Below are 26,396 nucleotides of genomic sequence, written 5' to 3' on the forward strand. Positions count from 1 at the left end.
GCCCTGGGTCTCCTCCACCTGTGAAATGGCCTGAGGATACCCTGCAGGGCTGGGCGAGGACCGGGTCCCTGGCTGGGTGGACCCTCAGCCCCTCTTAGGGCACTGGCTCACAGGACAGATGGTGGTGGCTATGGCTGCTCCTGCTATAACTGACAGGGAGCTTCCGGTGCCCAGCAAGGCTGAGGCTGAGCTGGACCATCCGTGAGTTACATAGAAGACCCTTGTGTTACTGGGCACAGCGGTGCCCGCCTGTAATCCCAGCGGCTCTGGAGGCTGAGGCAGGAGGATTGTGAGTTCAAAGCCAGCCTCAGCAACTGTCTCTAAATAAAATATAAAAAACAGGCTGGGGATGTGGCTCAGTGGTTATGTGCCCCTGGGGCTAGTCCCTGGTACAAAAAAATAAAAAGACCCTTGAGTCAGAAGTCGAGGAAGCTCACATCTCGCCCCCTAAACATGTCAACATCTGGCATATTTGGGGGATTAGTAAGAAACAGTCATAAAATACAGTCTCGTGACAGAGTCCCCGTGGGGGAGGGGTGGTGCCTTTGGAGCCTGCTGGGGAAGCAGGAGGGGCTCCCGGCCTTCCGAGTGTCTGAAAACCCTGGCCAGCTGTCCCAGCGGCCTGGCCAGCCCAACGTGAGGAATGCGAGGCTCCCCGCAGGGCTTCCCAGGAAATGGGTCCCTGATGTGTCCAAGAGCCGCACACAGGAATGGCCCATCTGCGCCAGGGCCCCTGGGGAACGGCATCCGAGGGCGGTGCACGTGTGAGCCTCCACTGCGTGTGCCCCTTGATGCTTGAGCTGCTCGCCTAAGGCCACTCTCAGGGTGACAGCAGCAGCCCTGGAAATGTCTTGGCTGCAGTTTGTGCTGAGACGACATTTCTCCACTCTGCTCCCATTCACCTCTGCAGTCAGCGGGGTCCTGCGGGGTGCGGGGGAGCTGTGGCCTCCGCTCTAGGCATCAGCAGTGACAGGAGCAGAGACCTGGAGGCCAGGAGCAGCAGAAGGCCTCCATCAAGGGCCGCTGTGGTCAGAGCCTGGCGCAGACACAAGTGTGTTTGTATCTCCTGAAACAGGAGAGGAGGACAGTCAGCTAGGAACTGAGCAGCACTTCACCCCCGCATTCAAGTGGCCGGCCTTCCGTAAATATTGACTGAGTGCGGCTGTGCGCACACACCACGCCAGGCGCCGCCAGTGCAGCCACGCACAGGACAGAGGCCCGGCTCTTCTGTTTTTGGGGGATGGGGGACAGGTACTGGGGATTGAACGTGGAGGCTCTTTACCACTGAGCCGCATTCCCAGTCCCTTTTAGTTTTCATTTTGAGACAGGGTCTCACTAAATGCTGAGAATCTCACTAAATCGCTGAGGCTGGCCTCCAACTTGTGATCCTCCTGCCTCAGCCTCCTGAGTCGCTGGGATTACAGGTGTGTGTCACTGTACCCAGTTCTCTTTTCTCCGTAACATAGAACTAACCACTTGAAAGTTACCATTTGGAGACTGTCAGTGTAGCTCAATGGTAGAGCGCTTGCCTAACATGTGCAAGGCCCTGGGTTCAATCCCCAGCACTGCAACATTAGCAATAGCACAGCTCAGTGTTATTAGTGCAGCCCCACCAGTGTGCACTCGGCACCACTGTCCATTTCCAGAACTTGCCATCCTCCCAGAAGAAACCCCGGCAAGGCACCCCCACCCACCTGCCCCCACCCACCCCTGACTGTGGATCTTCCGCTCTGGACAGTTCATATAAATGGAATCCTATATTACGTGGCCTCCTGTCTGTCTTCCTTCCTTTGGCACCTTGTTCTCGGGGTTCATCTGTGTAGAGGCAGGATCGGGAAGTCCTTCCTCCTGGTGGCTACTGTCTGTAGGTGGGGTGCCACCTTGGGAGTAGGTGCCAGGGACCGGGTGGTTCACTGATGGGCAGCTTCCTGCTCTAACCACTTGTGCCCGTCAACGGGCGTCCGCCTCTGATGCTGCACGGCTGGGTGTTCGCGCTGTCACAGGGCACCTCAGCTTTCATTTCTAACTGAAGGATTACAAGGGCAGGTGTTCTGGGGCCAGGCCCCCGTTATCCGGCTCCCATGCCAGCCTGACCGTCACCCTGCCCCACTCGAGACACACGGGCCTCTTCCTGCCCTCTCCCCAGCAGAGGTGCAGCCAGCCCCCCCCCCCCCCCCCCCCCGCAGGCATTCCAGGAAGTAGGCAGGGCCAATCTCCTAGAAGAAAAGTAGAAGTGTCTCTTATCTCAGTCTAGATTCTTTTGGTTCTGAGGGACAGAAATCCAAACCAAATCAGCTTCTTCAGCTGTGGCCACCGGTCAGCTTGGTCCTGGTCCTTGCTGGTTCATCAGTGAACCAGGTCCCTGCCCTAAACAGCTGGTGGGCAGGGAGGGTCCAGAGAGTTCAAGCCTTGGCCTGGGAGCTGAGAGCTATGGAAATCCAGCAAATCAGGGGCACGAAAGGCCCCAGGGCCTCCTCAGAACTGATCAGGTGACCAGAGCCCCTGGACAAGGTCAGGTTGAAGGGAAGACTTGAAGGAGATCAGGGGTCGGCCCAGAGGGTCCCTGGGGAAGAGAAGGCCAGGCACAGGGACCAGCCAGAGGCAAGGCCCAGAGGCAGGACTGTGGCCTTCTTGAGAGGACAGTGTGGCTGGGAGACAGTGGAGGCGGCCTGCAGAGAGAAAACGGAGACCAGATGGGATGGGCCCGGGGCCAGGGCCAGACTTGGACTGGGACTGCCCGAGCTGGAGCCATGGCAAAGTGTGGGGGAAAATAGGATGTAATTTGACTGATTTTACTTATTTATTTATTTTTAAGCAAAAAAGGAAAGTCCTAGACTTCTGGGCCTGGGTGAGTCAGAGGCTGGGGCCTCCTCTTCTCCTGGACACAGGTTCCCTTCAGACCAAAGCCATTCACAGCCCGCTTCAGAGCCCAGGGCCTCTCTACCCATGTCGACATAGAAACCTCCAGGCAGGGTCTCCACTGGCCCTTCTTGGACCAGCCACTGTGGCCAGACAGTGATGGAGGGGCTTGGGTCCCATGGCCACCGGCTAATGGAGGCCCTTCTGAGGGGTCACTGTTTGGAAACCCACCAGAGTGTCCCCAGTTCCTTGAAGAGGCTACCTTCTTGCAGAAGAAGGGAAGAGAGAGGGGGGCCGACCCACGGAGCACCGGCCTTTCCCTGAATTCTTCATCTTGAGGGAGTCCAGGGCCTCTCCTGGCGGGCCTCCACCCAGGAGGGCTGAGCAGCCTGGGGCAGCGCCCTCTGAGCTGTTGGCAGGGTCTCCTCTGTGGCCACGAGTTGGGGCAGGGTCCACTCCAGCACAGGTCACACTTGAAAGGTCACTTTGGCCCCTGTCGGTTTCTCTTTCTCATCACTGGGCACGGAAAGCCCAGCAGCAGTCGGAGATCAGGAGCCGGTGGCCGAGGTGGGGCCGCTTCCTCCTCTGATGTCCCCAGGCCCAGCCTCAGCCCTCGTGGAGAGGGGCTTTCTGATCCTCAGGAAATGCCCCCCAGGGAGCTGGGATGGGCCATGGGGCCACGGCCGCTTCCACACAAGGACCCTTCTTTGCCTAGGGTTGCAGGATCATGACGGGGAGAACTTCCCGTGGGTTTAGAAGAAAATGCGGCCCGGCGCCAAGCTGAAAACACGGCGGGGGGAATTTTATGTCCGTGTCCCCCTGCGTCACCAGCATCTGAAGTGCTTCCAGAAGCTTCTCTCACCCTCATTTCCCTGCCTCCGTCTCCCAGCTTGGCAGGGGACACCCACCCCCTAAAAGCAAAGAAAGCGAAACTGAGAGAAGCAACCTCTCCGTCACCGTCCGTCACCGCCGCCTCCCAAAACACGGGTAGCTGCTTCCATTGACTGAAATTCCTGGCCAGAGATCAGAGGAGGGTTATCCTCCCTGCCAGGCCCTTGCTTGCCAGTTCATTCAGCAGAGGACAGGAAGCATGTCTACCCCAGAGTCACATACCGCAGTCAGGAGAATTTCCCTGAAAAATCCCTCTCGCTCTGGGCTCAAGGTAACCTCACAATTGAGCTCTTTCTTCTTTATTTATTTTCCTTTTGTGTGATGCTGAGGATGGAACCCAGGGCCTATGTGTACTCTACCCTTGAGCTGCACCCTGCCCCTAAAACTGAGCCATTTTTTTTTTTTGGTTCTGGGGATTGAACCCAGTTGTACCACTGAGCCACATCCCCAGCCCTTTTTATTTTTTATTTAGAGACAGGGTCTCACTGAGTTGCTTAGGGCCTCACTAAGTTGCTGAGGCTGGCTTTGAACTTGTGATCCTCCTGCCTCAGCCCCTTGGACCAGTGGGGTTACGGTGTGCACCACCGCGCCTGGATGCCAGAGCTTTTTATTGTTTGAGACAGGGTCTTGCTGAGGTTCGCCTCAAATGTGCCATCCTCCTGCCTCAGCCTCCACAGCCGCTGGGAATGCAGGTGTGTGACTCTGTGCCCCACCAAATAAGCTTTCAGATGAGGAGATGGCCACCCTCAGCAGGGCCCCCCCGCTGGGCCCAAGAAAGGCAGGCACCCTCTGTGCTCAGAAGAAAACAGTGACAAGGAACGCTCACATGACCCCTGTGACATGCAGCCAGGAATGAGCTGTGTGTCAGGACATCCCCTGCTTGCCTTGTCCTGTCCCTGAAGGTGACCTCCCATTTATCTAGTGGGGTGGGACAGCCTGGCCTGGCAATTCATGTGTTGGGCTTTCAGTTTATCAAGTGCATCTTTTGTCCAGATAAAGAAATCCTTGGCACCTGGTGAGCAGGCGAGGAGCACCCCACCCCCAGCCGCAGGCTGGGGCTTTCCAACAGTCCTCCTCCTGACAAGCTGGCTGGACAGGGACTAGTATCCCTAGTTTAAGGAGGAGGAAATGGAGGCTCAGAGGCTCAGAATGAAGCAGGATCTACTGTGTGCCTGGTACTTACTAATGAGGCTGGGTAGACGATTCCTTTGAATTTCCAAAATGTTTGTGGGAAATAACTGACGTTCACCTGCGTTTTACAACCCAGAGAACCAGATCAGAGAGGGAATCTGCTCACCCGAGACCACACAGCTGCGGCAAAGGGCTGGCTCTGGGATCTAGTGCCAGCTGAGCTTGGCTCAGGCCGGCCATTCCCTTGCTCTCTGCTGCTTTAGGGCCCAGGGCAGACTGGTCCTGCTGTCCATCTGGCCAGTGCTGTCCTCAAGGACTGGCTTGGGAGGGAGAGTGGAGCAGCATGAGAGACTGATTTTTCTCCTTCCTTCTTCCCTGGGCACCTCCTAAAGTGTCAGCAAAGTGACATGAGCGGGAACCTGGAGAACGCCATGGCCAAGGCCTCAGGGAGGGAGCGGGACCAGCAGGTGAGGGACTCAGAGAATCCTAGTCACTGACTGTCCATGCTTTCTAATGAGGAGCTGAAGGCTTTTCAGGAAAGAGTCTCCTAGAAAACTAGGTTCTGACAAAGACAGGTGTGACATGCGGCTCCCATGGCTGCCATACAAGTCACCAGGCTGAAAACTATACCAAGTATTGTCCTGAATTCTGGGGGTCAGAAATAAGTCTCACAGGGCTAAGATCAAGGCATTGGCAAGGCCATGTCCCTTCTAGGGGCTCCAGGGAGGAGCAATCTGTGTCCTCACCTTTGCAGATTCTAAGCCAGGTGTGGTGATGTATGCCTGTGGTCTCAGCGACTCAGGAGGCTGAGGCAGGAGGATCACATATTGGAGGCCGGTGTTGAGAGCCACAGTTTAGTCGGAATGAATGCCTGGCATTTTGCTAGAGGGAATGGTTGAAAGGTGACCCTGCTCTGGGATTAGGGCGGTTCTGGGATTAGGGCGGATCCTCTGGAATAGGGTGGCTCCGGGATTAGGGCGGATCCTGCTGGGTTAAGGGCGGATCCTGCTGGGTTTAGGGCGGATCTTGCTGCCTTGGGTGCCTGCCACTTTGGAGTTCCCATTGAGTTCTCAAGGGGTTCCCAAGGGGTTCCGGGAGAATTGGCATGCAGAGCCCGGTGGAGGGAGTGTGTTCCCGGAAAGTGTGTGTGTAGAGTGCCGGTGAGAGTTCAGAAATAAAGAGTTGCTGTTTGAACCTACAAACTGTGTGGTGGCTCCGTCATTTGTGCCCAGCCAGACTGCGGCAGGCCAGCCTCAGCAACTTAGTGAGACCTTGTCTCAAAATAAAAAATAAAAAAGGTTGAGGATGTGGCTGAGTTGTAGAGCATCCCTGGGTTCAAATCCCCAATTCTAAATAAATAAACAAATGAATAGAACCTTTCCACCTTCCAGAGGAAGATGGCTCTGGGGCCCTCCTTCAGCTTGGAAGCCAGCAGCTCAGGCCTCCCCAGAGCCCATCTGCCCTTTCCCCTCCTCTGTCCATCCCACTTTGCTTCTGACAATTCTAACACCCCTCCCAGAAGGGCCTGGGGTGGCACTGAACGCATCCAGACAGCCCTAGAGTCTTGAGATCCTTATGGAGTCCCATCTACAGAGTCCCTTCTGCCACGCCAGGTGACATATTTGCCAGTTTGGGGTATGGGAATGTGGACGGGGTGTTTATGGAAGGACTTTTCCCGCAGTCACGTCCGTGTTTGGGGACTGTGGTTCCAGCGTTGGGGCGAGTGTGGGGCCTGGTTCTCACGCGCTGCCTGCCGCGACCCTTGGGCAGGTGGAACGGGTCGGCAACAGGTTCCACAGGTGCAGACGCTGCCAGGGGGTCGCCTTGCTGCAGCCCCGGAGGTGGGCTGTGCGTGGGGCACGCCCATGTCCCAGAGGAGACAAGAAGCTGATTGGAAAATGCTCCAGGGCTCGCCTGGGAGCATGGTCCAGAGCCAGGACTGGGGGTGGGCGCGCCCTGCGCTCAGCTTTGGAAGCATCTGCGCGCACAAGTTGTCTTTGGTCTNACCACAGCACTGGGGGCCCTGGGGAGGAGCCATTTCCACCTGACTTTTCTGGGCTGGGAGAGGAGACATCACATCCCACACCCAGGTGCCTGGATCCTGAGCTCACAGTCTTGGCACTGTGGTTCTGAACAGCAGGCAGAGTGGTTTCCTTTCCTTTTTTTTTTTTTTTGCTACCAGGGACTGAACCCAAGGGTGCTTGCCCACTGAGCTGCACCCCAATTCTTTTTCTTATTTCGAGGCAGGGCCTTGCTGAGTGGCTGAGGCTGGCTTTGAACTCATTACCCTCTTGCCTCAGCCTCCCCGGCTGGGATTGCAGGCCTGTGCCCCCACACAGGCCCAGAAGTCTCCTTTCAAACAGGTGAACTCAGAGAAGGGCGGAGGTGACCCTTTCCGGGCCTCTGAGCAGCAGAGCCAGGCAGGAGGAAACCACCCAAGGGGAGGCCTGGGCTGGGGTGGCAGCTCCTCAAGGCCAAGCGCCCCTCTCATTTCTGCGCTTGTCGCGAAGGACCTGGGGCAGAGCACCGAGCAGAGCTGATAGAGGCAGCCTGGGCCCCGGGGCAAGCTGGGGAGGTAGCTCCCTGCACAGAGCAGAGCCTCCCAGACGGTGGTCCTCGTGATTTACTAGTAACTGTGAGTCTGAGAACCCCAGCAGCCAGGGGTCACTGGGAGAGCGTCCAGAGGCCGGGCCTCTGGCTCCACTAGAGCCAGGACATCCGACCCCCTGGGCTTCTGGTCAGCAGGGCAGCTGGCCCCTGGCCAGGCCTACTTGTCTTTGAACCACATTGGCCAGAAGAACAACCTGTGGCCATGGGCTCCAGAGGCCCGCACCTGCGAATGCAGAGACCCTTAGAAAGGTGTCGGGGACCCAGGACTCTGCCTGGGACTTTCAGAGTCCATGATACATTGACTTAAGGACCCGCAGAGAGCAGGGGAGCTGTCATCCTCCTGATGAGCCTGATTTGCCTGGGGCCAGGCAGGGCGGGGCAGGGCAGGGGCAGGCCCACTGGGAAGGACAAACCCACCCTGGGGGGAGCCTGAGCCAGAGGGTGGGTTTGGTACAGGTGAGCAGTTAGAAACCTGCTGCTGAGATTCAGGGTCTGCTGTTTGTGCTGCTAGATCTGCAGGGTTGATTTTGTTTGCCTGGGGGCCAGTGGGGACAGTGTGACAGGGCCTTCAATGACCTGTATGTGGTCGGACGTCTCTGCTCTCCAGTGAGAAAGACTGACCTTCCCTGGGCGCCCTTCTCCTGTGGGGCCTCTGCCCACGCCCGCCACCTGGAGCTCTGTTTCCTTCTGAGCTTCCTGAGGAGGAAGTTGAGGCACAGGGAGGATCAGGAGCCGCCTCCCGCTGCTGTTTACTGGGCTTAGCCTCTCCCTGCCAGGCAAGGACCTCCCCCACCCCAGCCACACCCAGCCCCTGAACTGCTTGGGGAATTTTTTAATTTAACTTTTAATTATTTTGCAACTTAGAAATTTCAAAGGGCTTGACCTGCTACCATGTGTCCCCAGCCCCAGGGAATCTCTCTGTGTTGGTACTGATCCCCAAAGCTGCATCCTCATCTGCATGCCAATCCAATAACTAAACAAGAAGCCCAGGGGTCTCCTGTCCCCGAGACTGTGATTCTGCCCATCAGCAGGAACAGGGGGCTTTCAAAGAGGGGACTCAAAGCTGAATTCCCCGCGTTCTCTGTCCAGAGTTCGGACTCGCTTGTTAATTTGGGAGCTGTTCATTTCTGAGATCTGGTGCCATCCCCAAAGTCTGGATGACTTGGTTCCTGTGGTGGGTGTGTGCCCCAGGCCCCGTCACTCTGCCTAGAATGGGGAAGAAAGGTGACCCTGTGTCCCCTGAGATTAGGGAAGAGCAGGGAGAAAGGAAGAGAAAGAAAGGTCTCATTTTAAAAAGGCCAGTGGCGGAGCAGCAAGGGCTGTATTCAAAGCATAAAATGGACCAAAGTTACAGCTTCAGGACCTCTGGTGTCCTCTTGTGACTTTATCTTGGGCCCCTGTCCCTTGCTCTCTCTGCTTCAACCAAACTGGTTTGCTGTTCTACAAAACTGCTCAATTTCTTCCAGCCTCAGGGCCTTTGCACACACTGTGACTTCTGCCTTGAATGTGGTTGCTCCAGCCCTCCCTGCACCTGGTTAGTGTCAGGGTATCCACCCAGCCTCAGCCTTAATAATACCACTACTGTCCCACTGTCCCATCTCTGACCCCAGAGTCTCAGGTCCCCTGTGAACATTCCCAAGGCCAAGTCTGCTTCTCTTCCTTTCCATTCCTTGCCCCTCCTCTCCTTCCTCTCTGCTGAGGAGGAGCTCATGGTTGCTGGCTGAGTTGGGGGGTGGGGTGACTGCGCCACTGCTGTGTCCCTGGGAACTCTGTCCATGAGCAAAACAGACCGGTGCCTGGCTGTCCCCCTGATGATGGTTCTTGGCTGGTGTTTCAGGCTTTCGCCAACCCGGAAGATGCCCTGAGACACGGTGGCCTCCAGTTCTGCCGAAGCGACCCTGACGTGGAGCGCTGTCTCAGGCAAGTACCCTCCACCCCGGCCTGGCCCCACACAGCCTGTCCTTCAGGTCCCCTCAGCACCTTGGGATTCCGGGAGGCTGAGGTCTCTGCGTTCCTTCCTCCCTCTGACAGCTTTAATCCATCCGCTGATTTAATTTCTAATTAATCTTGGAAAAAAAAAATACATGCTCATGTCTCAACTCTAAAGTTAGCAAAGGATGTTCAGAGAAATGTAGTCTCCCTCCCACCGGCCTCCAGGTGTGCCCCGGCCTCCAGGTGTGCCCCGTCTGCCCCGCAGGGCCCGCCCCGTGTCCTCCCCGGGAGCCTCGTCGCTGCTCTCCAGGGCCGAGTCCCGAGCACAGAGGTGGTTTCCCGGAGACTCACAGAGGGGCCTCTTTGGTCACCTCAGAATGGTGCACTGATCTGATAAGGCTGACCAGCTCCCCTCCGAGGGGCCTCTGGCTCTGTCCTCCTCCATGGTGAACAGAGCGCAGGGCACCTTGTCTTCCTCCACGAGCACCTGTGCGCAAAACTGCAGGTGTAGAAAGCGTTGCGCATGCGCATAAATCCCGTCCTGGCAACCCCTGCCCACGCAGCGGGTCGTCCTGTTTGGTGGATCCCTGCCAACGCGAGGGGTGCCACTTCAGTTTGCATTTCTTTTATTCTGAAGGAAGGTAAACATTTTTTTTTTTTGGATGCTTAACATTCCCCAGAAAAAACAGGTTTTTTTCCTTATCATAAAACTCAGAACTACTCATTGTGGAAAAATTGGATATTACTGAGAATACAAAGAGACAGGGAAACCACTCAATTCTAGCACTGTTGACGTTTTCATCTTTTGTCTTCTATGTGCAAACATTGTTCATAAAATTCTGTCAACACCATTGGGGTCCTGATCTTTTACAGGGAAAGTTCTTTCATGAGCACTTTCCATGTCAGTAACTAGTACTTGCAAAATGATTCTTTAAAAGAGGCTGTGTGCTGGGCATGGGGCACGGGCTTGTAGCCCCAGTGGTTCAGGAGGCTGAGGCAGGAGGATTGCAAGGCCACTATCTTCCTCAGCAACTTAGTGAGACCCTGTCTCAAAATGAAAAGTAAAAAGGGCTGGGGATGTGGCTCAGTGGTTAAGTGCCCTGGGTTCAATCTCTAGCTTAAAAAAAAAAAAAGATGTGGGGACCTGGGTAAAATTCCTGCCCAGAATAAGTTCACCTAAGCAGGCTTAGGGTTAGGGTGATTACAGGAGTCTGTAGCAGTTTCTGCCCGGTACTTCTCACCAGCAGGCAAGAGAGGTAGTCACACCTCTGCGGGACAGAGGGAGTGACTGAGGAGTAGTTGGACAGGGGTGAGACAGGAGACAAACCATCACACAGGTCCCAGCACGTCCCCATGCGTCACAGGCGGAAATGGGCAGAATGCCATCACTTTAATAATAGGAACTTTTCTTCTGCAAAGAAAGTCTGTGGGTTTTTTCCTTATGTTTTTCTTAGCCATTGACAACAGTACACACACTTGTGGTTTTCACAAATTACAGAGATGTGTCATAGGAAGTGAAGTCCATTGCTGTCCTACCCTTTCTAACAGAACTATGGTATACAACCTTCCATCTGAGCTCCCATCCATCCATCCGCCATTTAATGAGCACCTACTATGCTGAAGACTTTGCATGCCTTCCCCACACCTGGCCCCACATTGCTGACCCTTGTGCCACCCTCATCCCTGGGGACTCTCTGGGCCCTGGGGAGGGAAGAGATGAGAGGTCTAGGCAGCTATCGAGAGGACGTGTTGTGGCTGGTCCTGGGTGGCAAGACGTGTCTGGGAGAGACTAGAGGCCTGTGTGGGCTGAGTGTTTTCAACAAAAGGACCTGTCATCTAGTGCTGATGTTAAGTGCTGAGATTCAAGCTGGCACGTTATGAGGACCGCTTCTCTAATCATGCTTTATATCCATTCACTGATGTATTGGGGAGCTACTCTGCACAGGTGGCACCTGGATCCCCGGGGCTCCTCCTGCCACCTGACTTTCTGGAGCAGCCTGGGGACTTGAGGGTGCAGAACTAAGAGCCCGTGTCTGCCACTCCTGGCTGAGCCCAACAAGGAGCCCGAGGCAGTGGCAAGTTACACATTAGACCGAGGGTTCTGATGCACGCAGGAGGCCTCCCAACCGCCCGCTCTGGAAAGCGCTGGGTCCTGGTTCTTGGGGTTCAAACTGGCCTTGCAGAGTAGCTCACCGGGAGCCACAGCTCAGCCTGGCCCCGGGAGACAGCAGGGAGCAGGTTTAAAAGGCCACTGTCCAGGCCACTGTCTTCCCATGACACGGTCCACACTTCCTGGCGAGGGGTAGGCACGTAACCACTGGGCTCTACCTCCCCTTCTTTTAATTATTTTGAGATAAGTCTCCCCAGGCTGGCCATGAAGTAGAGGTCCTCTTGCCTTGGCCTCTTGAGTTGTTGGCATGACCAGCGTACGCCGCTGTGCCTGGTGCAATGTGGCTTTCCAGGTGGCCCCTGAGAAGAATGGTGAGCATTGAACTCTATTTTATTGGTGGTTCTGGGAATTGGAACTGGTTTGTTTCCAGGCTGGCCTCCAACTAACTAGTGATCCTTCTGCTGCCCCCTCCTGAGCTGCTGGGGTTATAGGCGCGTGCCACTGCATTTGGCTGAAGGAGTAGTTTGGGTTTTGGTGGCTTTTGCTGTTGATGGTTTGGTATCAGGGGTCCAACTCAGGAGCCCTGAACCACTGAGCCAGTCCCCGGCCCTTTTTATGTTTCATTTTGAGACAGGGCCTCACTACGTTGCTGAGGCTGGCTTTGAACTTGTGATCCTCGGGCCTCAGCCTCCCCAGCCACTGGGATTACAGGAGTTCACCACTGCACCCGGCAGGAATGTGTAGTTTTAATTGAAGAGAACAGGTTTGTCAGGGCATTGGACCCCAAAATGTCAGCCTGGAAGTCCCCTAGACGTTACTGAGGGGGGTCACTTTGTGGTGGCGGACTCAGTCCCAGAGAGGCAGACTTGCCTGAGGCGGCAGCGGTGGGTTCCGCAGCGGCACTGGAGGCCCCCGCTGAGCAGAGATGCTCTTTATCCACTGGGGCTGGGCGGCCCAGGCCATCAGGAGTGTGGCAAAACCCAGACGGGGGCTGGCAGCTGTGTCCAGCCCGGGCGGCGGCGGCGGCGGTGGTGATGGTGGTGATGACCCTGGCCTAAGGTGCACGTAGGTGGTGTCGCCTCTTGCAGCCCAGCAGCATCCGCACAAAGAAGCCCTGGGCAGGGCTGAGCGGTCTGACCCCCTGGTCACCAGGCAGCTGAGCTCCAGGAAAGGGTTAGGGGAGCCGAAGGGGGACTCTGAGTGACCCGCGGCACTGGCCAGACCGCTCCCCACCGCAGTCACCTGTCGCAGTGAAGGGCTCTGTGTCCAGCTGCTGCTGAGGGCGGGGGCGGGCCGTGCTGCGGAGCCCTGCATGTCCCATCTCGTGGCCTTTGGTGACTTAGCTTAGAAGCCTTGTTATTGGGATGACACATTCCGCCTGCGTCTCCCTACGTGACTCCCTCCGCGTCTCCACCGTCTCCACGATCCTGCGGGCGGAGGTGGAGGGCCGTGGTCTCCCCTTGCTCCCTGTCCTGGCTCCACGGTGGCCTCCCGGGGGCCCTGCTGCGGTTTGAGGCCGGACAGGGAGGGAGGGAGGGCAGGCTGCCGAGGTCCAGAGTCAGAGCGGCCTCCACGCCCGCCCCCTCTCCCACCGGGGACCTGCCTCCTGGGGGTGCCCAGTGGCTGGGCTGGGAGGCAGCTCGGGTTCCCAGGGATCTGCAGGGCCCTGCTGCCTCCCCACACCGGGGTCTGCGGGCCCCTCGCTCTTGGCCCTGTTGGCTTTTCTGCCCGAAGAGCTGGCCTCTGGGTGGATAAGCGTCTCCCCCAGTGGGACATTTTTTGATGGGGGGTGGGGAGGGAGGGCGGGGATCGAGCCCAGGGGTGCTTAACCACCGAGCCACATCCTCAGTGAGGGTCTTTCTGAGTTGCCTGGGGCCTTGCTAACCTCGAACTTGTGATCCTCCTGCCTCAGCCTCCCCAGGCTGGGATTGCACCGGGCCTAGTTATGCTTTTCCGAAACGGATATGCAATTCACGAAGGGTCTCCTGGTGGCACTGACTGTGGTCACTGGCAGCAGACCTTGTTTTCAGACATGCTTAGCTCACTGGGGTTTCCAAGGGTGTCCCTCCCACCCATAGGTGGCAGATTCTGGTGGACTGTGTCCTAGGTGCAGTGATTTTGGGAAAAACCCATCATTTCCTTCATGACTCCCAAGCAGGGTAAGGGACTTGTTTGGGGACCAGCCATGGCTGCAGGCCTTGGCTGCCTCCTCCCCGTTCACCCCCAGGATGCACCCCAGCTCCCTCCTTGGTGTGGGGGACAGCAGGCTCCCCATGGTGAGGGACACCTGACCCACCCAGCTGCAGACTTGCTTTCCCCATGGCTGGGTTGCAAGGTCAAGGATCACGATAAAAGGAGAAAGAAGGCCGGTGTTGGTCTCAGGGAGACAGAGGCCAGCTGCCGCATCCTGAGAAAGACCCAGCCCCTGCTGGGCTCAGGAAGGCTCCATACACTCAGAACAGTGTCCTGCTCTGCAAGCCTATCACCCACTGTCATCTGCCTCCCTCCGTCCCCTGCAGCACATTCTAGCACAGGGTCACTTTTCTGTCCTGTGAATGCTTGTTGCTTATTCCTACCCCAGGGCCTTTGCAAGTGCTAGGCAAAATGTTCTTCTCTTACATGGCCAGCTTCCTACCCTTAAGGCTCAACGCAAATGTCTTCTTCCCTCCCCTGCTCTGCCTGCTTTTCTTCTGGTCAGGCAGCATGCTGTGGCCTTTGTCTAAGACTCCTCTTGCCAGTGTGGGGAAGAGGTGGCCTCCAAGTCCATCACCATGCAGGGGCTGCTGGGCTGGGCCTGGCCCGGTGACCCAGAGTTGCTGCTGAGGTGCATCCAGCTGGCAGGCTTGGGAAGGGGCTTCTGTTCCAGCAGAGTCCCCATGAAACGTACCCGCGGCCTGTCTTGGGGGTCACAGCTAGGGCACTGGGGTCCTGTTTATTTGAACATCCCATGTGGTCACTATGGCTTTGGGAATTTGCTTGGAACACGGCCTCCCCACCCTCCAAAGGGAAAGCTGACCGTCACCAGGGTTCATGGAGAGTGAGCCAGGGCTGGCGGGCAGGGGGCCTCTTCTTTCTTGGCCATGTACTTATGGCAGGGTCTGGGCAGCCCATCGGCCACACCTACAGTGCAAGGCAGGCGTGCCCGGGCCCTGGGGCTGGGCTGCATCCAGTCAGCCCAGCCCCATCCTGTTGTCCTCACCCCTGAGGAGGTGGCTCTTAGATTTCAGAGCAGGAGACAGCCAGGCGCAGGGACGGAGCCTGCACTCAGGGGGCGGCGCGGGTCTGACTCAGTTCCTGTGGAGAGGGGAGGGGAGGGAGGCCGACCCCATGGAGGCCAGAGCCCCAGCTCTTACCCTGCTTTTCCTGCCTGGTGTCCAAGGGCCAGAGAGAGACGATGGGCGAGTGGCAGGGGCCAGGTCCCCACAAGCCCCAGGCTGTGGTATGCCACCCCCTGGCCTGTCACAGGGCTTGGTTGTCTCGGACAGAAGCAAGCAGCCACTGTCCCTCTCACTCGGCCTTGTCCTGGCCTTGGGGTGGCCCGAGTGTCTGGAACCCCTCAAAGTCCCCAGTGGATCGGCCCTTCAGGGGCACAGTCCCAGCCTCCCTGACAGTCTCAGAAGACAGTGTCCCCCGCGCTGACGCCCGGCTGACCATCCCCCTTTCCTCCCTAGAGCGCACCGGAACGACATGGAGACCATCTACCCCTTCCTCTTCCTGGGCCTGGTCTACTCCTTCCTAGGGCCGCACCCTGTGGTGGCCTGGGCACACTTCCTCGTCTTCCTCCTCGGCCGCCTGGTGCACACCTGGGCCTACCTGGGCCAGCTGCGGGCACCCATCCGCTCCGTGTCCTACACCCTGGCCCAGCTGCCCTGCGTCTCCATGGCCCTGCAGATCCTCTGGGAAGCAGCCCGCCACCTGTGACCAGCAGCTGAGTCCTCCTCGGCCACCAGACCATGGGCAAGAGCCGCTGTGACTGTCCCTGGGGACCTGGTGTCCCTTCCAGATGGTGATGGGCTCCGGGTCCTGGCTCCCACGGCCCCTGCTGGGGGTGTGGACCCCTGAGCTGGTGGCCTGTGAGCCCTGCGTGAGTGTGAGTGTCTGGCGCAGCCTTGTGGGCTCCTGGGTGAAGTGGCCCATGGCAGGGTTGGTAGAAAATCCTGTTCAGCAACAGCAGTGACCCGCTCCTGTCCCCTCCCCAGCGACGAGAGGGGACACCCTTCAGGGTGCCTGCACCTGCCATCGTCCAGTCCAGGGCTGCAGTGTGGAGATATCCCAGAGCCCCTGCCCAGCTGGTCTGGAGCAAGTCCCCGCCCTCTGTGTGTTACAACAGCTGCCAAGAGGGTCCTGGGGTGGCCAGGCCTGGGAGGAGCCGTCCCCTCCAGAGATTGGGCTGGTGCGGCCGGGTGTGCTTCCACTGTGAGCCTCCAACCCTGTGGGGATCCGTGTGTGTGTGTGTGTGTGTGTGTCCTAGGTTCCTGTCTTGGTTGTGTGGTGGGTTTTGATCATTAAACAGTACTGTCCGACCCTGTGGCCACCGCCTCTTGCCCTTTCCTGTTGGCTGTTACTAGCGTCTGCCACTGTCCCTCTGGCCTGGTACTGCAGCTTGCTGAGTGTCCGGGGCCAATCTGGCAGGACATGATCTCTGGCACGGAGACCCCCTGACTGGGTCACACAGCAAGTGGGCCGCTCCAAGCCAGAGAGCGTCCTTCCTCCCTGCCCAGGTCAGGTGAGGTGGCGCTTGGTCTGGGGTTCAGGAATCCTGACTCTGCCCCGACCAGGTCACCTGCCACCTCATGGCCCTATGTCATTGGCTGCAGGATCCCGGGAGGCAGATACCTTGAGGGACCGGGTCTGCTCTACCCAGGTTCTGAACCTCTAGGCTGTGGCACTGCGCTCTCCCTGCCCTGCCGCGCTGCCTGGCTGCGGGTGGCTCCCTGGCTGGGGGACCCTGGCCTCTACAGAAGACAGGCTGGTCCTGGTGCCGTGGAGCTGGGCGTGGGCAACACTGACCCCTGGTGGTGAGATGGAGCCTCTGCTCCTGAGCTGTGGGGCCTCATCTGGAGAGAAGCCCCGGCCCTCCCCACACTCGCCTCCTCCTTAAAACTATTCCAGGAGGACATTTCTGCCTTTTAGGTGAGGACGTGGAGAGGTGGCCTGGCCAATCTCCCTGAGCCAGGATGTGCTGGGGGGGGGGGCAGGCACAGCCCTGGCAGGGACAGTCCAGGTGCCACTGGGCATTTGTATGTTTTCCCTGCTGGCTGTGGGGGCCAGAGCCCTCCTCAGAGCCTGCCATATGCTGGGAGCAGGGGCATCTGTCACACAAGGTGGCCTCGCAGCCCCCCAGGCACCCCCTCATCCATCTCACATGGTGCCTCCTGGGACACTGGGCAGCCCTGTCCCCTGCAGCTCCAGTGGGTGGGGGGCAGAACAGACAGCACCAAGTGCTGAGCACCCTGATTGGGGTGGGAGCCTAGGGGAGGGTCCTCACCCTGCTGGGGAGGGTCCGCTTCCTGGTGGCAACTGCCCCTAGATGTGTGTGTGGGGGCTAAGTCTGCTCGGTGAAGGGACTTTAATTCTGGGGGTGTCCTGGGGCTTCAACTCAAGGGCACTTGGACCACTGAGCCTCATCCCCAGCCCCCTCCTTTCCCCCCTAGCCCTATTTTGTAATATGTAGAGACAGGGGCTCAATGAGTTGCTTAGCACCTCACTCTGGCTGAGGCTGGCTTTGAACTCTCCATCCTCCTTCCTCAGCCTCCCGAGCTGTTGGGATCACAGGTGTGGCCACCGTGCCTTCCCAGCAGGGAATTTCAAGTGTGGACCTCCAATGCAAAGAGAACCAGGAGGCATTTCTTTCTATTTTCCAAATAGAAAATAATGACATTAAATTCTAGCTCTCGTTAAGTTAGATCTGCTGACATCTAGAATTGACCTGGGTGTTTTAAGTCACCATGACCCTGGAGCGCTCACAGGGAGGGCTTCTTGCTGGAGAGGGTTGGTGGGAGGACGTTGCTGGTCAGGCCCGGGAGGAGCGGGCACAGTGGATGGGCAGAGGCGCTGAGTCGCCAGGGCTGACTGGCGGCGGTGCTGGGGTGGGAGGAGCAGGATCGTGACCTGGGGAGCCAAGGCAGGCGCTAGGCAGGGGGGCGACACAGTCAAGCTGAGATCTAGGGCAGCCGGACCGTCTGCAGGGGGACAGGGGGCTGGTCTCTCCCGAGGCAGGCGGAGGGCGCCCTGTGTGTGTTATATGAAGTAAAGGAGGGCGGGGAGGGCCTCAGAGGGGAGGTCCCAGAGACAAAACTCCTGCAAACACCCAAACCAGAGAATCCAAGGCGGAGTTTCTGGCTGTGACCTTGATGGGGCTTACAGGCCCATCCCTGCTCAGGACCACTTCCCACTGCTGAGTCACAAACTATCAGTGTAAACAACACGTGGGATCTCCCAGCGTCTCAGCCAGGAGACTGGGCTCAGCTGGGTCTTTCTGCTCAGGGTCCCTCAAGGTGCCCTCGGAGCCTCACCCACCTGAGGTTCCATCTAAGGTCTCCAGTGCATTTGTATTGTCGCCAGATTGGGTTCCTTGTGGTGGTGAGAGTGAGGCCCTGGGCTCCTAACTGAGATCATGCATGGCTGCTTGCTTCTTCAAGGTCAGCAGGAGGGTGTATCTGCCCTAGCTCTTTCAGGAGGGACCCACTCATCTACTAAAGGACTCACCTGATTAGTACAGGCCCACCCAGGGCAATTTCACTTTTGATTAAAGTCAAAGGCGACTGATGGTGGAGCCTAATCACACCTGAAAGGTCCCTTCCCCTTGCCACCCTCTGTTAGGTGGAAGCAAGCCTTGGTCTCCACTCATACTCCAGGACAGGGATCCTAAGATGGGGTGACTGGGGGCGGAACACGGGACCGTCTTAGCACTTTGCCCACCACACAAGTCTTTCCCTGGCCCCTTTCTGACCTTGAGGTGCCCATTCCTCACCTCGTATTCTAACTTCCACCCAATCCCCTTCCAAGATGTGAACTAAGAATTCCGAGGTTCTCCAACACACTCTTTCCAGCACTTGCAGCTTAAAAGGGAGACCACCCTCAGACGCTGGGGTGTTTGCCTATGATCCCAGCAACTCGGGAGACCAAGATCAACGGAAAAAAAAAGAGAAAAAGAAAAAAAGCTCAGTGACCTGCATTATTTTGGATAGCTTTATTTTTTTATGAAGTCATTATAATAATGTGCAGATGAGTGGACTGTGAACACCATGTAATTTAAGCCATTTATGTTTGGTTTGTGGCTTCCCAGATTTTTTACCTCGCACTTATAAGTAGTTGGAAAACGCCCTGTGCGCGTTGCTTTTCCCTGCTTTGGGTTACAGCTCAATGCGGGCTCAGAGGAGGAATGACTGGGCCAACATTTACATGGCTGTTGCAACGTTTCCAAAATGCTGTGGGGCTCCTACCCCGGCCCTGAAGGAGCCTGCGGCCAGCCCCGCTTTGCGGCCCCGCAGCGCCCTCCAGTGGTGGACACCAGGAGCGCAGGAGCCAGAGGCACGGGTCTGGTTTTAGTCCCTCTGTTGGGTTCCCCAAGGAGTGGGGTGGGACAGAGGGAACCTGGGGGAGCCCTGGGCCGGGCGCAGGGTTTCCTGGTCAGGGAGAGTGCCTTTTCATGCCAGGGCAGGAGATTTTGACCCCTTTCAACCCCACCCCTCATTCTGTCCTCCACTGTAAGGAACTGCTGTGCCCACAGATGGCCCAGGTCGGGGCCCACAACCCTGGGCGGTGGCCTCTGAGATCATCCACTTCACAGAGGAGGGAACCAGGTCCTGGAACAGTGCGTGGCTCAAGGTCACGGAGCCAGAAACTCTGGCCTTGGTTTCTCTGGTTTGGGTTTCTGCAAGAGTTTTGTCTCTGTGACCCTCACTTCTGTGACCCTCCCCCTCCCTCCTGAGTTCACATAACACATAAAAGTGGACACACACAATGTCCCCTCCCAGCCTCACCTGGCCAACAGGCAAAGGCAGGCAGACAGAGTGTGGGTTCCGCCCACCTGGACGGGGCCTGGGGCCCTTGGCCTTATGGGAAGGGACGCGGGGAGGGTGCCCAGGACCTGCAGTGAGTGCCACCTAGCTCAGCAGGGTGTGAGGCTCTGTCCTCCGTGTCCTCCAGGCAAGGCAAGCTTGTTTCCCGCAGCACCGGGGAGGGCGCGGGGTGGACGTCTCCGTGGTCCAGTGGCCCTGGGCTGCCCTGACCCTCCCCAAGGCTGGCGCTCCTGGGACCCACCTTTCAGGCCCCACCTGTGGGAGCCCACCTCTGGCCAGTAGCCCCAGCCCCACTCTTCACGGAGCTTCAAGGTGTGAGGAGGGGCAGAGAGGCAGGAGGACGGGAGGCGCCGCCATCGAGCTCTGGGCCTCGCCAGATGTCCTGGAGCCCAGGCTCTCCTGCCTCCGAGGAGCCTCCTGCCACAGCTGCCCACTGACCCTACTCCTCTGAAGGGGCCACGCTCAAGCCACCGGAGCCAGGTCCCCATGGCCCAACTGCAGATGGAGTATGGGGAGCAAATGCAGGGTGTGTTGGGGCCGCAGGGATGGGAGGTCCCCAGGTCCCTCAGTGTGGCTACAGACCTCTCAAACAGAATCGAGGACTTCAGGGCTGGAGGCGTAGCTCGGTGGCAGAGCACTTACTGAGCACGCGCAGGGCCCTGGGTTCTGTCCCTAGCACCAAAACAAAGGTGTGTGGGGTGTCGGCTGAGGGGAGACGGCCGACATGTTCTGCAATAGCATCCATCGAGGCTTTGCCTGCTTGAGGCCATCTAGAAGGTGGGGCCCACAGCTAGCACTTTTGGGTAGATATGGCAAATCTGCTCATCGTGTTCCCCCCATCCAACCTGAGGCTCCCGGGTGCAGATCGTCCAGTGCCCCTGGGCTGGGCTGGGGTCTGCACCTCCCCTGGAGGGTGAGCACCCAGAAGAGCCGGCAGGAGGTGGGGCAGCCTCCGTCCACTCTGGCCACCCAGATTATGCAGGTCCCTCCTAAGCAGTGTCACTGGTGGCACGTGTGTCCTCTGCCACCTCCAGTTATTGTTTGTGAATGGGTTTGGGGGGGACAGCTGTCCCATGCCTCGGTGTCCCAGGAAGAGGGGAACCTAATCCAGCATCGCCCACACTCCATCCGGCCACTCAGAAATCAGTGGCTGTCTATCCTGTCCCAGCATAGAGTGGAGGTGCCCCCGCCCCGTCACACAGCAAGGGTCCCTTAGGGTTCAGAATGGGAGATGAAGCCCAGGGCAGATTTCTGTCCCCTACCCCAGCCCCCAGCCGTGGGCCCTGCAGGGTGACTGTGGACGACGTTCCAAGGGGCTGTGTGAGTGTGCCTCCGAGACGGCTGGTCTGAGCCAGGCCCAGGGTGGCCCTGTGACTGCTGCAGGCCAGAGAAGGGTCCCAGAAGGTCCATCAATCCCACGGGGTCCCAGCTCCCCTTATCCACCCTCCCACGACCTTTTGGAGCTTAAAAAAAATGGTTTTATTTCTTAAAGACAAAGCCTTTTGGTTTTAATACACAAAGTAATCGAGGTCCTTGGCGGGCTCCCGCCCCGCTGTCCAGCCCAGCCCGTTGCAGGCCAGGGTGGCGGTCTCCAGCCGCTGCCGACAGACGCGCCGAGCCGCACTCTGGGTGCCCCGGGGCCTTCTGGGCTCAGGAGTCCAGGCTGGAGATGTGGGTAGGAGCGCTGGCCAGCCCTGGGCACAGGGACAGGAGGGCCACTTCCTGTCCAGCTGTCCTCTTTCCTGTGTCAGGCCAGGGCCGCTGGGTCCCTGCCTGTCAGTTCACGGTGGGCACCTGGCTGTGGTGCAGGCTGAACTCCTTGGCCTTGAGGCGGAGGCTGGCTATGCTGTTGGCCATGTTGACCCCTGGGGTGGTGGGGCCTGAGCCCCCAGGGCTGTAGGGTGGCACCGAGCTAGGGGGACAGGAAACAGGGGTCAGTGAAGCTGGCCTGCTGCCTCGGGTCACCTTGTCCCCCAGCCTGCTCTGCCGGGCGGGGCCTGTGCCTGGGGCGCAGGGCTGGGCTGCAGGACTTGGGAAGGAGGCAAGGGTCAGGGGTCAGAAACACCTGGGAGGACGCTGGGTCTAAAGAGCCTTTTATTTGTGGACGTTCCTCGCTGACCCTCCCAAGAACAGTCCCTGGGGCACCGCTGTCCCTGAGCCAGCTCTGGGCCTGGCCCCGTGGGGCCTGTGTCACAGGGCGCCCTTGGTGGTCCCTCAGGCCCAGGTGAGGGAGAGCGGTGTGGATGGGGTCTCGCAAGCCCAGCCACTGCCTCTGAGGCCACCGCAGCAGGGCTGCTCACCCAGACCACGGCCAGTGGTGCCCCTGCCAGCCTGCGCCCCGGGGCCTGGCCCCAGCTTCTCCCTCTTTCTGCCAGTTCACTGCAGACCCCTTTTAATTTGAAGGGAAAAAAAAAAAAACTACCCTAGAACTTGACTCTGGGCCCAGCCAGGACCATGGGACAGGAAGGCCATTCCCTCAGTTCTCCCAGCCTCAACTTCTCACCTGGAGAGTGGACACAGCGTGCTGGAGACCTGGCGTCCCCTCTTCCTGGACCCGCGGTGGGCACGTAGACGCACACGCCCCTGACACCCAGGCTGGGCTCTCGCCCGCGCCTCACACCCAGGTGTGTGCATTCTCTTGACAGCCACACGCACGCTCACGAGCGCACACACGCGCACAGGCAGGCCACTTGGTGGGGCCAAGCCCTCAGGTCCCCAAGGGGGTCTGGGCCCTAAGTGCCCCATGGGAGCCCCGCAGCCCCCGTCCAGCCCCAAGGGCCCCATCTCACCTGTAAGGGGACGACGCGGGCCAGGAGAGGTAATCGGCGCTCAGGGTGGTGGGCCGTGGGGCCACCGGCTGCTCGACGGCCGCCTCCTGGCCGTAGGACTTGAGCAGCGAGGCGGAGCGCGTGGCCAGCATGGCCCGCTCGTTCCGGCGGAACTTGGCGCGGCGGTTCTGGAACCAGACCTGGGGCGGGAGGTGCGGTGAGTGGCAGCAGGGCAGCCGGAGGGGCTGGGGTCGTGGACCTGGGTGTGTGCCCGCCCTGCCGCCTGCTTCCACCTCTGGAAATAGGGACGACAAGAGGCACCCGCCGGGTGGGTGAGTGAGGAGGCTGAGCTGAGCCCGAGGCTGAAGGAGAGGGGGTGCACCTGAACGCCCAGCTCAGCTGGTGCAGGTAAAGCTGCAAACTTCAAGTGGCTTTTACGTATTAAAGTCCTTGTCAGGCACTGTTCTGAGCACTTTACAAAAATATTAACTCCCTCAACTGTCATAGACCCCTACAAAATAGACCCGTGTGTTTATTTTGCATGGAGGAATGAAAGCACAGAGAGGGTAAATAACTTGCCTAAGATCACACAGCTAGTTAAGTAGCAAGGTTTGGATTTGAACTCCAGCCCTCCTGCTCTTAAACACCCGGCGCCCCTTGGCAACTGCATAACCCTGGGTGAGCGGTGGCTTAGTGCGCTTCAGGCGGCTCTCCCTGGTGCCCCCTAAGGGGTCATGCTCACCTGGACGCGCGCCTCGCTGAGGTTGACGCGCCGGGCGAGCTCCTCGCGCACGAAGGCGTCGGGGTAGTGCGTGCGCTCGAACACGCGCTCCAGCGCCTGCAGCTGGCTGCTGTTGAACGTGGTGCGGTTCCGCCGCTGCTTTTTCTTACGCTTGGCGGCGCCACCTCGCCCGGGGCTGGGACACTCGCCTGTGGAGAGGCCGAAAGGGTCAGCAGAGGGGCGAGAGGCCCACGGTGTGCACTGCCCATCCTGGCCGCCCTCTGGGGCTGGGACAGCCTCCAGCCTTCTCCCTGTTTCCTGCGCTTCCGTCCACCCATCTGTCCATTCTTCAGCTGCATTTCCTGAGCACCTACCCAGTGGCAGGCCCCGGTGTAATGGTGACCAGCAGCAGCCAGGCCCTGCCTGCGGAGCCCAGTCTGAGCAAACTAATTGGGGCCACAGCCAGAGCCCATCAGGGACAAGTGACCTGGTCTAGCAGGGCCCAGGAGACACCTGATTGACCCCAGTGCCTGGCCCAGCTCTGGGGCACAGTAAGCTCTCCCTCCACATCTGTCATTGAATAATAATAATAATAATAATAATAATAATAATAATAATAATAAATAAATGGTAAAAAGCTGCAGGGGCCAAGGTGGTGAGGACCCGGGGCACGTGGGCACTAGCCCCCAGGTCATGGATGTCCACAGGAACCTGAGGCGGGTGCTGTGGGCCTCATCACTTGTGATTTGCAGAGGGGGAGGGAAGATGTGGAGGCTGAGGTCTCTGGCCCAAGTTCAAGGGCCCCCCGAAGTCACTGGTGGGGGACGGATTTGAACCCTGGAGTCTGGCACCAGGATCCTCATCCTGCTCCCCAAACCAAACCAGCTGTGCGAGCAGCCTTGGGGGTGCTGAGCCCCACCTTGTGTCGGGGGGGACTGGCGACTGGCGTCATGGGCTCATCGGCTGGGATCCAGACACACAGTGCCAGGGGTGAGCATGCACAGCCCTGGGAGGCCCTGAGGAGGGGTCAGGGGAGGGCCTCGGAGGGTGTCTTTCTTTCTTTTGTTTTCCAGTACTGGGACTGAACCCAGAGGCACTTTACCACGGACAGGGTCTTATTGAGTTGTAGAGGCTGGCCTCAACTTGGGATCCTCCTGCCTCAGCCTCCCTAGTTCCTGGGATCACAGGTGTGCACCATTACACCCAGTGAGAGATGTTCTTGAACTGGATTTGAAGGATGCGCAAGAGCCTACAGACCGGCATGGGGGAGGATGCCCAGGCAAGGCACAAGAGGGCCAGCTGAGGCAGCCTGTGAATCCCAGCAAGGAGCTGGCTGACCCGGCTCAGCCTTGGTGCAGATTGAGCAGCTCTGTAGGGGGGATTCTGCATAGCCCTGGGAAAGCACAAGGTCAGCCACTTTGTCCTCTCCGAGGAAGGGGATGTTCAGTGACTCTTTCCACATTTAAATTTTATCCTGGAGAGAAGTCCCCCCAGACCCAGCTGACCGTCCCCTCCTCCAGGAAGCCCCCCTGATCGCCCGCACCCCACAGAGCCCTGTCCATCTGCTCGCTCACCCTGCGCCTGGGCCAACGCCGCGCAGTTCGGCACAATTCCTCCTACGTCCGATTTTCTCATTAAAAATGTGTATTTTAATAGCAAAGTAATATCACTGCGTGTCCCGGTAAGAGTCAACCAGCACAGGGGTTGGGGGGAGTGGTGCAAAGTGCTCCCCTGTCCCCGTCACCGCCCCACCGTTTGGCAGATGACAGAAATGTTAAAACCTGACAGGTACAGATCCGGCGGGCTCGCTGGCGCTCTGCCGCGTCTGTCCTTGTCCAACAGCACTCTGGACACCTTTCCGTCTCAGCACAGCAAAAAAATCATTTTCCCAAAATGTATTTTCCCTCTTGTCCCCTCTCCCCGCCTGTAGGAATCATTTCTTTAATCAGTCTTTGCTGCATTTCCTGGATTGCTTTTTCCAAGGATAGTAAAATATGTGTACTGTTTTTTTTTTTTTTTTGATCCTGGGGATTGAACCCAGAGGCGCTGAACCAGTGAGCCACATCCTTAGCTCTTCTTTTTTATTTTGAGACAGGGTCTCGCTAAGGTGCTTAGGGCCTTGCTAAGTTGCTGAGGCTCACAATCCTCCTGCCTCAGCCTCCGAGCTGCTGGAATCACAGGTGTGCGCATCACCATGCCCGGCTTCTCTGTCTTTCTGATAATAGAAAACAGGCAGGCACTGTTCATCCCCAGCTAACGAGTCACCCTGCATCCTTTCTTCCCGGGCTTAGAAGCCCTTCCGTCCTCTCCTCTGTGTGCGGCTGCACTGTGCCTTATTCAGCCAGAGCCCTCTTGATGGGCACTTGGCGTGTTTCCAGCATTTTGAAACTTAAGGAATGCCGCAAGAAATAGCCTTATCCAAACAGCCTCTTCTATTTCTGCCAGTGCATATTTGGGACAGGTTCCTAGGCGTGGAATTTCTGGGCCAGTGAGTAAACGCTGGATGTGGCCAAGTCCCCCACGGCCTGTGCTCATCTGCTCTGACCCGTGGGGCGGGGCCTGTTCTGACCGCAGTTCAGCCGTACCTTGTATTTTCTGTTTCCCTGGTGACACTTTCCTCCATCAAAGAACATCATGCGGCGCTGGGGACAGCTCAGAGCAGAGGCTTGCCTAGCAGGTAGAAAGGGGTGGGGGGAACAGGCTATGTTCTTTGCACAAGGCTGGACTTTTGTGCAGTGGTTCACTGAGCTTCTAGAACATTCCAGGCCTGGCGATGGATCCCACTTGGCACTTCATCTATTCCTAAATACCCTGCAACACAGGACAGGCTCCCACTTCAAGGGATTATCTACTTCAAAATGCCCATGGCGCCCAGGCTGAGAGGCCCTGGGTGGGGGGTGACAGGCGCTTGTTTGCACAAGCAGAGGCGGGGAGAGGGAGCACAGAGGGGCCCGCGTGAGCTGGCCTTGTCCCCTGAACCTGCCTGCCTTGTCACTCCTCACCCCTAGCCTCAAAGGGGAGGCGAAGACGGATGAGAAAGTCCGGTGCCCGCGAGTCTCTGCACCACCGCTGGACGGAAACCCTACACCCCGCAGCTCGGCCGCCGCTGAAAACCCGCGAGTCCAACGGCGAAGGCAGTGATGGAAGCTTCCGGAACGCCAGCCACCCGGAGCTGACTTCCGCCCTCCTTGGGGCAGTGCTGCTTGGGCACACGCCCAGCACAGGAGGCATTTCAGCCAAAAAAGGAGACTTTTTCGGGAAGTTTCTGAGCAACCCAAAACTGGGGGTGTTTAAAGGAAAACCATCCTCAGCCCCGGCGTCTCCGAGTGGCTGCTGGGGCAAGCAGTGCC

General features: G+C 58.2%; 2 protein-coding genes and 1 non-coding gene across 3 annotated transcripts; 2 read left to right on the forward strand and 1 right to left on the reverse strand.

Moving 5' to 3' along the window:
• The first annotated feature begins 1,499 nt into the window (after window positions 1-1,499).
• On the forward strand, window positions 1,500-1,573 carry Trnav-aac. Its single transcript has one exon. It is a non-coding gene; the product is annotated as a tRNA-Val (tRNA).
• A 3,715-nt stretch (window positions 1,574-5,288) lies between these two features.
• Window positions 5,289-16,056, forward strand: Ptges (prostaglandin E synthase). The gene is made up of 3 exons (XM_048812792.1): window positions 5,289-5,348; window positions 9,233-9,411; window positions 15,205-16,056. Exons 1-3 carry the CDS (start codon window positions 5,289-5,291, stop codon window positions 15,452-15,454), a joined length of 489 nt encoding a protein of 162 aa, XP_048668749.1. The 3' UTR covers window positions 15,455-16,056.
• A 4,934-nt stretch (window positions 16,057-20,990) lies between these two features.
• Window positions 20,991-23,998, reverse strand: Prrx2 (paired related homeobox 2). Its single transcript, XM_015497711.2, has 4 exons — window positions 23,929-23,998; window positions 23,068-23,255; window positions 22,347-22,525; window positions 20,991-21,469 (listed from the first exon to the last, which is right to left on the reverse strand). The coding sequence occupies exons 1-4, from the start codon at window positions 23,996-23,998 to the stop codon at window positions 21,334-21,336; spliced, it is 573 nt and encodes a 190-aa protein (XP_015353197.1). The 3' UTR covers window positions 20,991-21,333.
• Window positions 23,999-26,396: the final 2,398 nt, after the last annotated feature.

Source organism: Marmota marmota, unplaced genomic scaffold (genome assembly GCF_001458135.2).
Source record: "Marmota marmota marmota unplaced genomic scaffold, marMar, whole genome shotgun sequence".
NCBI lineage: Eukaryota > Metazoa > Chordata > Mammalia > Rodentia > Sciuridae > Marmota > Marmota marmota.